At 51.1% G+C, this 14,038-nt stretch overlaps 1 protein-coding gene across 1 annotated transcript; it reads left to right on the forward strand.

Moving 5' to 3' along the window:
* Positions 1-3,680: 3,680 nt before the first annotated feature.
* On the forward strand, positions 3,681-12,242 carry TRIM45 (tripartite motif containing 45). The gene is made up of 6 exons (XM_062618786.1): positions 3,681-4,210; positions 6,889-7,622; positions 8,592-8,721; positions 10,755-10,869; positions 11,024-11,150; positions 11,921-12,242. The coding sequence occupies exons 1-6, from the start codon at positions 3,687-3,689 to the stop codon at positions 12,070-12,072; spliced, it is 1,782 nt and encodes a 593-aa protein (XP_062474770.1). The 5' UTR covers positions 3,681-3,686; the 3' UTR covers positions 12,073-12,242.
* The last annotated feature ends 1,796 nt before the right edge of the window (positions 12,243-14,038 follow it).

Below are 14,038 nucleotides of genomic sequence, written 5' to 3' on the forward strand. Positions count from 1 at the left end.
TTAACCAAACAGGCAGGAACAGGGAAGTGTAAGGCATCCTGTTCAAGGTGTAATGCCTGCTTTATGCCCGTGCTCCTCACGAAGAGTCTAGGAAGGAAATTCTGCCTCAAAGATTTGGTTTTGGAATGTGATATAAGAAGTTTTACCAGCATTTCTTCAGAAAAGAACACAAATGGAAAAGGAGCATAAAGCTTCCCCCAGAACAGGCTAATTAGCAACTACAATAGAAATATTACTTAAGAGTCCTTGAAGGGAAAGGAACCATCAAATCTTCTATGTCTCTGTGTGATAATCCAGTCTTAATGGTAGGAAATGAGAAGCAGATAAACAGGAAAAAAGGGGAAGGAGCTGGCAGCAAGTGTCGGGAAAGAACAGGTCACTCAGAGCAAGTACCCTGAGAGGCTGATAGACATCTCTAACAATAGGAGCAGGAAAATGAGTATGAAGAGGATTCCATTTCAAGTAAATCATGGGTCACCTAAGGATAATTAGCCACCTATCAACTCTTCTGAAATGCAGCAAAAGGAAAACATTATTGCTTAGTGTGAGTTTAATGACACATTTCCATTGTTTCATTTTTGTAACTATGCTCCTGTATTGCCCACCAATAATGTTTGTAAGTCAACACTTTCTTTTTTAAAGCCTTACCTTTTGGCCAGTTACAATGCAAAGAGAGAGGGTCTCCCAGGCCAGTTCTTGCAGTGCTTTCTTGAAGATATGCACAGGCAGCAGTATACACATCCATTGAGTTGCCTTCCACAATTTAGGGCTGTTGTGAAATGGGGGCTTCCTCCACTGATGGGCAGTAGCGAAGAAAGCAGTATTATGGGGAAAGCAACCCAAACCAAAGCACGAGCCTGTACTAACACAGGCCACTGTTCAGGTGTGGGTGGTTTTTGGCATTTCTGCTTCTCTTTTCTCTCTCTGAGCCTCCCGGGGCTCTCGGGACCATTCTCTCCAGCCCATTTCACTACCATTTCCTCTAGTCATCAGGAGGTGGCTGCGGCTGCCAGCTGGTGACTCAGGGATGCGTTACTCAGCAGTGATCTATTCTGTGCTCCAACCTGAGCAGCTGGAGGGCAGGTATCAGATAAGGTCTGCTGGGGTGAAAGAAACCTCAGGTTTCCTCTGCAACTGCCAGCCATGGCTTATTTCATCATCTCCCTGCAGCGATGGAAGATGCTGACATTATGATTCTCCTCCTGTTTTCTTCCCACACCCACACTGATAGTGTCATTTGCTATTCCTTCCTCCAGCACCATTAGAAGAACCAGTCTTTCCTCTGCCACAGTATCTAGTATCGTTATCAAGTCATTTCATCTCACAATGACTGCAACTTTTACCCTGTCCTCAGCAACCACTTCACTACTAGTTAATCCAAAAGGAGGCTGTTAGAACATCTTCCTTGTTTGATCAGCTTCAAGGTTGTAAACACTCGATCCCAAATATGGGATAACAACATGTGTAATAACAACATAAAAGACACAGAAATGTGTTGCATGAAGAAGACAATGTCTGCATCAAAACATTGTGCCATTATCAGAGGGTTGTTAACGTCTGTGACAAATTAAGTGTGTACAGATAGGTTTAGATATGTTGCACTCAGCAGTCCTAAGGAAACCTGACGAGATCTTTGCTTGTTCATTTTTAATACAACTTAGGGAACTTAAAATCCAGCAGTCTCAGATCATGTTCATATCACAAAAAGGGCCAGCAGGATAGGACAGATAAGATAGCCATGGTCCTAGGCAAACTAATGGAGAAGCTGGGACAACATTCAGTCAAGGGCTGAACACTGCACACTATAGGAGTATCACTGGTGCTAGTCAACGTGGTTTATAGACAAGAGAACTAAAAAAACCCATTAATTTGTTTTAAATCTTGGGCTGCATCAAAAGGAGCGTGACCAGCAGGTCGAAGGAGGTGATCCTGCCCCTCTGCTCTCGTGATGACATGCGGATTGACTCCACAACTCATCAGAGTTGTAAAGTAGGTATGCTTTATTCAGCGCCGAGGCGCATGGGGGTTGCTCCTCCAAAAGCATGTGCACCCCCTTTGTCACTCAGTTCGTTTATATTACATATAATGATTACCTGAACATGAGATTGCTTCACGCCTAATACATATGCAAAACCTATTCCTGTCTAGTATTATAATTAGTTTTCTGGTATTCGTCCCATTGGTGCGCCTGCGCAGTGCCTCCTGGTGGTGGTCGTTAGGGGGTCGTGAGGATGAAGGCCTGTAGTTCCTCTTCATCACTGCGAGTAACCTCTTGCTTTCACGCAGACTCAATAGGGTTTCGGCCCCTGTCCAAACCTCAGGTTCAGTACAAGCCGGTTTTATGTATCTTAAAGCAGAAACTTGTCAAGTTTGCAAATTTTGTTACTCTGGCTATCTTTTGTTCCTTTTCTTTCTAAAGATACTGTTTGAACAAGAATGTCTTAAATATTAAGTTATGAATCTTATCTACTACAGTTCTGCCTAGCAGCTGTAACTCCTATAATTCTGCTTCACCATTCTAGCAACTTTGACTCCTACGGGTCTGCTTCACTAAGAACAGTGACTGCTTAAGCAAGCAGGCACAATGTTAACCCTTTATTTCCTGGTATCAGTGAGACCTCACTTGGAGTATTGTGTGCAGTTCTGGGGTCCTCAACATCAAAAGGACATGGAACTGTTGGAACAAGTCCAGAGGAGACCACGAGGATGATCAGGGGGCTGGAGCACCTCCTGTATGAAGACAGGCTGAGAAAGTTGGGGCTGTTCAGCCTGGAGAAGGCTGTGTGGAGACCTCATAGCAGCCTTCCAGTATCGGAAGAGGGCCTATAGGGATGCTGGGGAGGGACTCTTCATTAGGGACTGTAGTGACAGGACAAGGGGTAGTGGGTTCAAACTTAAACAGGGGAAGTTTGGATTGGATATAAGGAGGAAATTCTTTCCTGTAAGGGTGGTGAGGCACTGGAATGGGTTGTCCAGGGAGGTTGTGAATGCTCCATCCCTGGCAATGTTCAAGGCCAGGTTGGACAGAGCCTTGGGTGACATGGTTTAGTGTGAGGTGTCCCTGCCCATGGCAGGGGGGTTGGAACTGGATGATCTTAAGGTCCTTTCCAACCCTAACTATTCTATGATTCTATGATTCTAATTCTTTGAGGAGCTTACGAATCACTTTGACAACAGCAATCATGCAGATACCATCGACGCCCAAGGAGCTTCATGTAGGACTCCAACAACGTCCTTATTTCAAAGCCTGCCTTCTGCAGGCACAGTGAATCAATGCAGGCAGGCACCAGGGGGAAGCCCGGCTGTGTCGCGTTATTTCCATTAAGACCTTCCCGAATATCCCTGAGCTGCTCAGCAAGTTCACCGGTGATCGGAAGGGAAAACCCCGACCCCCTGAAGGCAGCCAGCGGCCCGGCAAAGGTCTGGTGGCCACGGCCGGTCACAGCAGGCTCCATCAGGAGGTGAACCTCAAGGTTTTGAGCTGGGAACACAAAGCGTACCCGGAGTGGGGTGGGGAAAGAGGCTGCTTGCCAGACAACTGGCTTGGAAAGCACGGAGCGTATGAGGTGGCAAGCGGCAGGAGAAAGGAGAGAAAAGAAGGAAAGAGGGAAAGAACAAAGAGAAGAGGGAGAGGACAAAGCGGGCTGTTGGGTGCCCCCCGCTCTGCTCCATTCGTCCCGTCCGCGATGGAGAGGCCCCGGGCTCTCCCCTCACTCCGCGGCCCCGCCGCCTCTCGCAGAGCCGCCATTGCACGACGCTCCCCCTCCCCACAACCGTCGCCCCTAGCAACGGGGCAGCCCCGCGCCCAACGGCCGGTGGTGGCGCGATGCTCGGCCCAGCGGCTCCGCGGCGGCGGCCGCGCTGCCGCCATGGCGTCCGGGCCGCGCTGCCCGGTGTGCCACCAGCCCTGGGTGTCTCCGCGGCTGCTGCCCTGCCTGCACTCGCTGTGCTCGCCCTGCCTGCGGCGGCTCGGCACGCTGGCGGAACCCGGCCGCGCCGCCGCCCGCTCCGTCCTCTGCCCGGTGTGCGACGCCGAGGTGTCGCTGCCGCCCGGCGGCGTCGGGCAGCTCACCCCAGACTACCTGGCCCTGAGCCGCGGCGGGGCGGCGGCGGCAAGGGCGAGCTGCGACCTGTGCGTGGACGGTGCGGCCGTGAGGCGGTGCCTGACGTGCGGGGCTGACCTCTGCCACTTCTGCTGCCAGGCACACAGGTGAGCGGGCGCGGAGGTGCTCGGGGCCCTGCGGAGGGGGCCAGACAGCCGCCGTGTCGCGGTGCTTGTTCAGTCCCCAGCAGGGCTTCATCCTTGCCGGAGGATGCTCTCTGTGTTCATAACAGGGACAGGCATGCTGCTGAGCAGTGGGTTGGTCATCCCTGCTCAGGTGAAGCCATTAAGGCCAAAATCAGGCCGCTCTCTGCTTGTGGAGGTGTCCACGACCATCGGTGGGTGGGGAGACTCGCAGTGCTCCCACAGGTATAGGGTGTAGACAGAGTGCCTCGCATGCTGTGCTGACCTGCTTTGGAGAAGGCACATCTCCCAGGGGAAAATGGGGAAGTTAAGCTGCTGGTCTGCCTTTCTCCACCTCCAAAAACGTTTACGGTGTGTATGTGCAAATGCGCCCTCAGGAGAAGCGAAAGGAGATAGCTGGAAGTCCTGACGCTAGCCTGCCTACTGTGGGTGCTACCTCCTGATGATCGACCCGTGTGCTTGCCTGTTAACTGGTGTGTGCATGTGTCTTGTGTGCATCTTCAAGGCAAGTGCCAGCAGGATGGTGCCAGACTCTTCTCGGTGGTGCCCAGCGACAGGACAAGGAGCAGTGGCCATAAACTAGACCACAACAGGTTTCACCTCAACATGAGGAAGAACTTCTTTACGCTGAGGGTGTGAGAGCACTGGCACAGGCTGCCCAGGGGGGTTGTGGAGTCTGCCTCTTTGGAGACATTTAAACCCCACCATGGACACGTTCCTGTGTGAGCCGCTCTGGGTGGCCCTGCCTTGGCAGGAGGTTGGACCTGTCGGAGGTTCCTTCCAACCCTGATGATTCTGAGTCTGTGTTTCAGCGCTTCTGTGGGGCCAGGAGCTGTAGCAGTGTGCCTGATGGTGCGGGGTTTAGTTCTCTCGGAATATGGGAAAACTGAAGAAGTGGCAGCTGTGTAGAGGGAGACACATCAGTAAGGTGGGAAGCAAGATGACTGCAGCAGAGGTAGGAGTTGAAGAGGAGGCGGCCACAGTGGCTGTGAGCACAGCAGAGGACAGGCAGCACTAAGGAAGAAAAGTGTTAGCAAGTCTGAATGGCCTTCTGAAGCAAGGAGGTCACAGGCAGGGTCGGACAAAACGCCCCGCAGCACTAGCCAGGGAAGCCTCAGCCTGGGTTAATCAGCTCAGCCCATTCCATCCACGTTTGCTGCTCCTTTCCGCTTGATTAGCAAATCCTTTCCCCACAAAGACCTGGGACATACTCCTCCGTGCCCTGCCCTCCCTGCAGACATGGTGCCTCGGTGAAGTGGCTGAGATTCTTAGTTACCTTTCCACCCCAGGCTGTAATTTTCAGCATACCATTCAGATTAGATAGTGCTTCATACCCCAGCAAGTGCTGACGAGTGATAAACTGAGACCCTGAATAGCAACAGGCTGCTGCATAGACAGAAATAACTGCAGGAGGTGTAAAGCAGTAGAAGAACTGTCCCCAGAACCAGCTTCCTTATTTACTGCTACCATTTTCACCCTGCTAGCATCTGCAGACTTGCACCTGATTCAGTTGATGGTAGAGCAGAATGTGGACCAAGAAGACACATTTTGAAATGATTCCTTGGTGTGTCGGGAAGATATTTGAGTGCCACTGTTGTGCTCCTTGGGAATAAGTGAGAGGGGTCTTAGGCTGGAGTCAGGGAAGTGGGAATGTGAAGGGTGTTATACAGATATTGCTGGAAGGCTTTGAAAAAGTGCTGGGCCCCAAAGGAGATGAGTGAGAAGTGAAAGGAGTTGCAAAAGGGCTGTGTCCTGCCCTGCGATGAGGTTGCTTTGTGTTGCCAGAGTAACTCTATAGAGCTTGATCCTCAGAGTACTTCTTTGCTTATGGCTTGGAGCTCCAGAAGTCACCAGTGCAGGAGACAAGGAAGGAGAGAAGGTGTTTACATCCTTCACAATAACTAGTTCCCTGAGTCCAAAATAGCATAAAGTGGAAACATTCTAATGCTGCCTTGTGACCAGGTGGATGTCTGGGTCATATCAGGTTCTTTGTGTCCCATCATTGGCCTCCTCTGTACAGGAACTAACCTGGCAGCCAGAAGGAAATGGAGTTTGGCTTTGGGCATGTTAAATGTTTTACCACAGACTGTGTTCTGGCAGTGGCCTGAAATGGATTTTCCCCTGAGGAATGTTAGAGCTCATTTGCCTCAGCAAATTCAAAGCTGGTGAAAATCACAGGCTAAAGAGCCTGGCACCTCCTGTTCCTCTGCAGATGTGACTGTCAGTGACCAGTTCTGTGCTGAGACACCTCCTGCCAGCTCTCACTTTGCAGGGCTCAGCACCCTCCTGCTGGCACAGTGGGCTCTGCGGGTCATTCCAAGTATCCCACTTCTGTCAGGCTTCATGAAGCCGCCGCTGGTAGACCGCCCTGACAGCCCATTCCCTGCTCTGTGTGTGGCCATGGTGGGGCATGACGTTCTTGTGTTTGAAAATAGTGCTGACTGCATGCAGGGAGCTCGAGAGCAGCCTCTAATGAGCTGCTTGCACGTGCTGTCCTCTTCTGTGTGGAGCCTTGTCCTCGGGAGACACAAAGTCCCTTCATGCAGAGTGGATTTCGAGTGGAGACAGGAGGAGCAGCTCACACTGATGTTTGTATTTCATATCCAGCATGCATAAAGTGATGTGTGGTTGCTCTCTTCTAGGAGACAGAAGAAGACAGCCTCTCACACCGTGACAGAGCTAGAGAACAGCAAAGATTGCAACCAGGCTGGGGAGCCTCTCCTCTGCCCTTCCCATCCCACAGAAGAGCTGAGGCTGTTCTGCGAGCAGTGTGACCAGCCAGTGTGCCAGCACTGCGTTGTGGGCAGACACCGACAGCACCCCTGTGACTTCGCTGGCAATGTCATCCACAAGCATGGGGATGCCCTACGTGAGCTGCTGAAGAGCACCCAGCAGCACATGGGCACCCTGGAGAGCGCGCTGAGCCAGATTGATGCCACGGGCAGTGCTGTCCACAGTCGCGCAGAGGCTGTGGCCACGGAGATCTGTCTGTTTGCCAGTGGCTATGTGAAAGCCATTGAAGAGCACCGGGACCGGCTGCTGAAGCAGCTGGAGGACTTGAAGATGCAGAAGGTAAACCTGCTGCGCTTGCAGAAGGCACAGCTGCAGCAGCTGCTGCTGGACATGAGGACAGGCGTAGGGTTCACAGAGCACTTGCTGGCGAGCGGCTCAGACCTGGAGATCCTCATCACCAAAGGAGTGGTGGCAAGTCGGCTGGCAAAGCTGAACAGAGTTGCTTACAACACCCACCCCAGCATGGATGACGGGATCCAGTTCTCTCCCCAGGAGAAGGCAGGGCAGTGTTGCGGCTATGAAGTTTTTGGGGCCATTCTCAATAAAGCAGTTGATCCAGCCAGATGTACCCTGCATGGGGAAGGTAATGGGGAGCTGTACAGCAGCTGAATGGGAATACAGCACTCCCTGAAGTCATCTCTCTGTTCTCTGTACCTATGTGGTGTGCAGCTTAGGCACTGTGGGCTCCTTGCTGTCCAGGCATTGCCTAGGGGCAGAGGTAGAGCTCTGCCAGAGGTTGCTTTGCTTGCTGAGGGTCTATGGAATGGGGCAGGGAGGCAGAGGCCTATCCCCATCCAGATGTACAGAGCATGTTGGAGCTGCCCTCTGCAATATCAGTGACCTCAGCATGGGGCTCAGGTGTGAGGAGAGCAACCCTTAGGACAAATACCACAGCTTATTTGGGATGGGAATGGTGCCTACAGTGTCAGTTCTTCTTGTCTCCTGTTCTGCAGCGTGGGCCCCTGCAGATACCCAATCTGGCTGAACAAATAGTTTCATTTCCCTTACTGCTTCTGCTGGAATTGCCATGGGAATAACTGGCATTGATGGTTTCATGGATATTTGCTTATTAAGGACCTGCGGCAGTGCCAGCAAACAGATAACGTTCAGACCAGCCCACAGAGCAGAGCCATCACTGACCAAGCAGATGAGGCAGACCCAGGGCTTGTTTGTTCTCTTCCCTACCAAACTGTAGGTTCTGAGGTCTCGGGGGCTCTACGCTGCACAGTGGGGCTGTTCCTTCTCCCTCCTGGTTGCATTGTGCACCTTAAGACCTTCTGGGAAGATGCCAACTGGGCTTGGAGGAGGCAGGAAGACCACCCAGGACCATAGAGACCTGAGCTAAGCCTGCCTGACATCTCTGTGCCTATGGCTGTCGACTCTCCTGATCCCCACTCATATATTTACTTTTCCCTTTGAGTGGAAGGAGCTGTGCACCCCAGCAGCAAGGTCCTGACTGTGCTCTGATGGGACCACAGCACTGCCAGATAGGTGGGAGGTGGCAGTCATGGCTGGAGTGAATCCTTTCTGGTCCTGTTCTTCTGCCTTGCAGATCTCCATAGTGCCCATCAGAACCAGCTGACTGGCTTCACCCTGCTCTGCAATGACACCATGGGGGAGCGGGTGGAGCGAGGAGGAGAGGCTGTGCAGGTCACCATCACCCACAAGGACAAGAAGGACTGGTGGGTATTTCACTTGAGAACTCCCTGGTTCTTTGCCTTTCTGCCTCCCTTATCCTGGCTCCCTCTGTGCAGGTGGGAGAACATGCTACAGCATGTGGGTCAGAATCTGTTGCAAAGGGCACTACTCTTCTTTACACTGGTATAGCAGTGTTTCTTACTGGTTGTATTTTACTATGTGGAGCTTGACAGTGTTGGCTTAGGTGTGTATTGAGTCTTTGAGTGATTTGAGACATAAAGAATTCAACTCTCAGTGGGTATTAGATATTGTCAGAATGAGCTGTTGCTCCTTCCCCTCCCTAGCAGCAGACATCCAGGACTCCTGCTTTTGTTAACACCTAATGAACATAAAACATCACAACCCCAGAATGACTGTCCCAGGTAGGACAGCCCACCAAGGCCAGGAGCCTCTGGCAAGTGATGGAAATGCCTAGTTCATGTTCTGGAGAAAGACTGTGCTGGGACTTTGTTGTGCTTTCTCCTGCTGTTGCAAGCATTGGGCACGTCAACATGTTTGGAGGTTTTCTAGCAAAGGCAGGGAAGACTGCCCTTGAGTTCTTTAGTGTTTCCACAGGGAAATTACCGTGAACAATGGTAACAAATGATTTGTAACTGCTTCCAGGCTGCACTTGTTACTATAAAGCAGACAGGAACAGATACAGAACCACCAACAGGAGAACCAACATGGACTCACTCTAACGGCTCCAAGTCCTCTGGTGCTGGGGCCCCCAGAGCTGAGTGCAGGACTGCAGGGGAGGTCTCATAAGAGCAGAGTAGAGGGGAAGAATCCCCTCCCTCCACCTTCTGCTCACAGTCCTTTTGATGCAGCCCAGCACATGGTGGGGGTTTCTGGGCTCAAGCGCACACTGAAGCCGGCTCATGTTCAGTTTCTTGTCAGCAAACACCCCCAAGTCCTCCTCAGGGCTGCTCTCAATCCATACTCCACCCAGCCTGTGTCTGGGATTGCCCCGACCCAGGGGCAGGACCTTGCGCTTGGCTTTGTTGTACTTAATGAGGTTTGCATTGGCACCTCTCAAGCGTGTCAGGGTCCCTCTGGATCCCATCCCTTCCCTCCAGCATGTCAAGGTTCACAGACAAGGTAAGAAGGTGTGCACACGAGGATTGTGCCTTATGGGTTAGGGGTTGCTGTGGTGGCATTAACTCAGTTCCTTGTTCTTGCGTGCACACAGTTGCTCCATTTGTTGCTGGAAGCTGTCTGGGTTTGGGTTGAGGCACAGCAGCGACAGATGAGTGTGAAGTATGACCACACAGTTCATGGCAGGATATGATGCAGGCAGCTCTATTGATGTGAAATGATGAGGGGTGGGGAGTACAGTCTGCACATCTGCAATATTCTAAACTGTCATAAATCACCAGACTAGTTAGTGGGGATTATGAAGAGCACCTTCCTCTATGCAGAGCTGCCTGGTAATTGGCTGTGGAAAGCTGTTTCCATCTCTGAAGCAGGCAGCCTGTCCCTGAATAACTAGCTGATGCTTTTTCCCTGGCACCCTGTCCACCAGAGTGTGTTCTTGTGGAACACAGTGAGCTTCACTTTGGAGAGTTCACCAGCAGGGACCTACAGCTCCTCAGAGTCAATGTGGCTGGGACAGTGGTTGAAGTGATTCAAACCTGCCCTGTTTATGTCCCGTCTTCTTCACAGGGTCTTCTGGAGGTAACTGCTCTCTGAGACTGTGAATTCACCCCATTTCTGAGGGCTCTTATCTGACAGGATAATCTGACCTGCAAGTGTCTCTCATCTGCTCTTTTCAGCGCTCAGGGTTGCTGCAGATTCATGCTGTGCAGCTAGCTTTGTGCGACTTCCTCTGCATGGTTGTTGCAGCTCCTAGTAGCAGGAGTAGTAGCATGTATAAGCAACTCCGTGCTTGAGCATTGCTCATGCATCCTGTTAAGCTTGCTTGAGACCCACAAGGCTGAGGGTAAGGAGCTGACCACACATCTAGGCCAAACAGTGGTTTACATGGAGAGCAATATTTTGCCAGTCACTGACCTCTTGGACTTCTTTCTGTTCATAGTACAGTCAAGCCAACAGTGTGTGATAATGGTGACGGGACCTACCATGTATCCTACAGCCCTGAGGAGCCAGGCGTGTACGCCGTCTGTGTCTGTGTGAAAGGGCAACATGTACAGGTAGCATTTCTTGTTTCTCTTGCACTGCTGCTGCTTTACCTGCTTTTCTTTTTTACATGTTTGCTTTCAGTCTTTCTAAAAGGAATACCTCTACCTGAGACACCATCTGATAGCATGCACTGCAGCAGCCTTTCTGCTTGCTTGTCCTCCACAGGGCTCTCCATTCACTGTGATGGTGAAGGGCAAGTTCCGTGAGCACCAAGGTGTGTTTCACTGCTGCACGTTCTGCTCCAGCGGAGGGCAGAAGTCTGCTCGCTGTGCCTGTGGCGGGACCATGCCAGGTGGGTGCTCAGCTTTCCCCACACTGCTTTCATCAGAATACATTGCATTTGGTCCTCCACGGTGTCAGATACTGTAGCCCAGCTCTTGCCTTGCGCATGCCTCGGATCTGTGGTAACCTATATGTACATATGTTCTGGTAGGATGCAACTGCAGCAGTGAGGAATTCAGTAGGACACAGTAAGGGTCTTTGCAGCACACCCCATAAACAGAGACCTGAGCTAACTGTGCAGGAGATGAGCAGCACACCTCTGTCTTTCAGCCCATCTCAGTGAGGCTAAGCAGCACTATGTCTGTACTGTTCCTGTGCTGGTATGTCGGAGAAGCCTCACTCCTTGTTCAGGATGAGAGTTCAACTCTCTTGCTTGTTTAATCCCAATCAGCTTCCGTGTCCTTAACCTGTGTGTTTTGCATGGTTTTAGTATGGAACTGACCTCTTCCTTTTACCATGCTTAATCTGTGTGTAGCTCTGGCCATAGCCATTAGCAGCTGGCATGGGGTTCTGCAGGCCTCTGTCTTGCATTACTCAACAGGCAATGGGACAGAAATCTTAATCTTTCCCCAGCTATTGGAACAGGGAGGTTCTCCTCAGTTTGTCTCCTTTCTTTTTGGGGCCCTGGTACTTTTTTCCTTGAATATGCCATACTTTCATCAGCACGTGCATCCCCATCTTAGAGAAGTGTTGAGGCTGAAGCACTGTCTGAAAGCCTCTGATGCACTGGGATTTTCCGGCCCATTTTGGGCTGAGCTGATGGTACCTCTTCTCTTGCAGGTGGGTATCAGGGCTGTGGCCATGGACACAAAGGTCACCCTGGCTGCCCGCACTGGTCATGCTGTGGACAGGTGAAGAAGAGCTCAGAGTGTTTGGGTGGGCCACCCAGTGATGCCTTGCAGAGGAGCTTGCTCAGGACAGTGGCACTCTGAGCAGCCAGGTGAGCTCCTGCAGCTCGGGGCACTGCTGCTGCCTCTGCATGGTCATAGACCATGAGGATCCCCACCATCATTGCATAGCCTTGATGCCAGAGAACAACGTTGTGATGGGTGAGAGCTGGGAAAGGGGGATGAGGGAAAATAAAATTGTGCCTTATATTGCACCCAGGGGTGTGTGTGCAAAATTGTTTTGTCTGAACAGGAGCAGACTGGGAATTGCACTTCTTTGGAATTGTACTCGGAATCCTACATTTCTGAGGAGTCAGGCTCTAAGGGGAAACAGTCTGAGCAGTTACCTCACAGGAGGGTCAAGATACATCTCATTCTGCAGGATTGACAGTCTCTGTTGTCCCTCTTGAAGAGGCCAAAGCTGCTTGTTGGGGCACATTCCAAAGGGTTTGTGTTTGTGCCTTGAAAAGGTTTGGCAGCCTGAATATGGCTTCTGCCTTCCTCTTAGATATACGGCTGGATTCCAGCCTGGGATGTTGCGTTATACGCATATAGCAGAGTCACACTCCTGGGAGCTGCTGTTGTGTTTGCAGCTCTCATATTTTCTCCACATAAGATGCAGTCTCATTACACCCTCCCTGCAAAGTAGGAACAGGGTGGGTTAGTAATATATCTGAAGGCAATCCAAGGAAAACCCACAGCACTGATGGAAACAGGAATTAGAAAGTCATTCACCCAGTCTGCATGTTCTCCATGGAGACGGTGTGGGACATAACTCTGTTGGGGGTCATGCAGGAGCTGGGAGAGCACCCAGCTCACCGAGGGAAGATTTGGGCACAGTGTGAGCATCAGTAGGAGCCATAGGCACAAGTTTGCAGGTGTTTGTCCTGAACTGGAGCAACTAGGCAAGAACAGCAGTAGATGGAATGCTTCAGAACTCCTGGATTTGGCTCGTGCAGTCTTGGCAGGGCTCTGTTTAGGAGAGCTTGTCCCGTTTCCATAGGGGAGAGGTGGGTGTATCTCCTGGGCTTATGCATGCCCTGCCAGGCTGTAGTTGGGTAAAAGCAATTTGTGATGAGGGGGAAGAGGCACTTTCCAGGAAGGGCAACTGCTAACCTGCTGCTCTCCTGGGTGAAGCCTGGATACCTTCCTTTGTGAAATGCACCCATGTCGAGACTGGGAATGCTACTGGCCGGGGTTAACCTTGCTAGTAGGTGAGTGTTGCTTGGGGCTCCTAATACTGCCTGGGGAGCTGGGGACAAAGGTCTGACTGTTGGTCACTTGGGGAGAAGAATGCTGCTCCAGTGTCAACAGTAAGGACTAGTTCTTGCTTTATGGCTGAAGGTGGCTGGCTTGTAAATAGTAGAAACATGTGCTGTCTGCTTGCTCCCACCTAGAAGACTCATTTGTTGTTTGTTGTTGCAAAGCCGGTTTTGGAACCTCTTGTGCCCAGCAAAGGAGATATATATCCTTATGCAAATGCTATTTATAGCTTTCCATTAATCATCCAGAAAGGGCTGTCAAACAAACGGGAGAAGGTTGGGCAGTTTAACTCTCCAGGTTAGGCAATAGTGTTCCGAAGTGCTGACTCTGACTTTTCAAAGTGAAAGTTGAATTGGAGTAAACCTTTAATGGAACAAACAAGAACTCATTCTTCTCCTTGCTATGTGTGTAGTCAGTGCTCAGTACAGAATGGGATGTAACTTGAAATGCCTCATTTTCTGCATCTGTTTCTTGCCCCCCACATGTGCTGTGTTCTTTCTTGGAGCTCCCATGCTGTATTGCAGAGGGAACATGTAAGAATAGCACTACCTTCTAGTGCATTCTTTCTGTCTAAAAACATCTTAGCTCAGACAGGGGAATGTGTTTTCCATCTGTGTGAGGCATCCCTTACACACCTTGGTGCTGACATTGACCAAGGAGCTCTTTGTGAGAAATACACCAGCAAACATAGAAACCCTTCAGGGAGCCGCAGTGAGCTTGTGCTGAGCCCTGTGTTTGACATGAGAAG

This window comes from Pezoporus occidentalis, unplaced genomic scaffold (genome assembly GCF_034315485.1).
Source record: "Pezoporus occidentalis ecotype Australia unplaced genomic scaffold, CSIRO_AGI_Poc_V1 ctg104, whole genome shotgun sequence".
Taxonomy (NCBI): domain Eukaryota; kingdom Metazoa; phylum Chordata; class Aves; order Psittaciformes; family Psittacidae; genus Pezoporus; species Pezoporus occidentalis.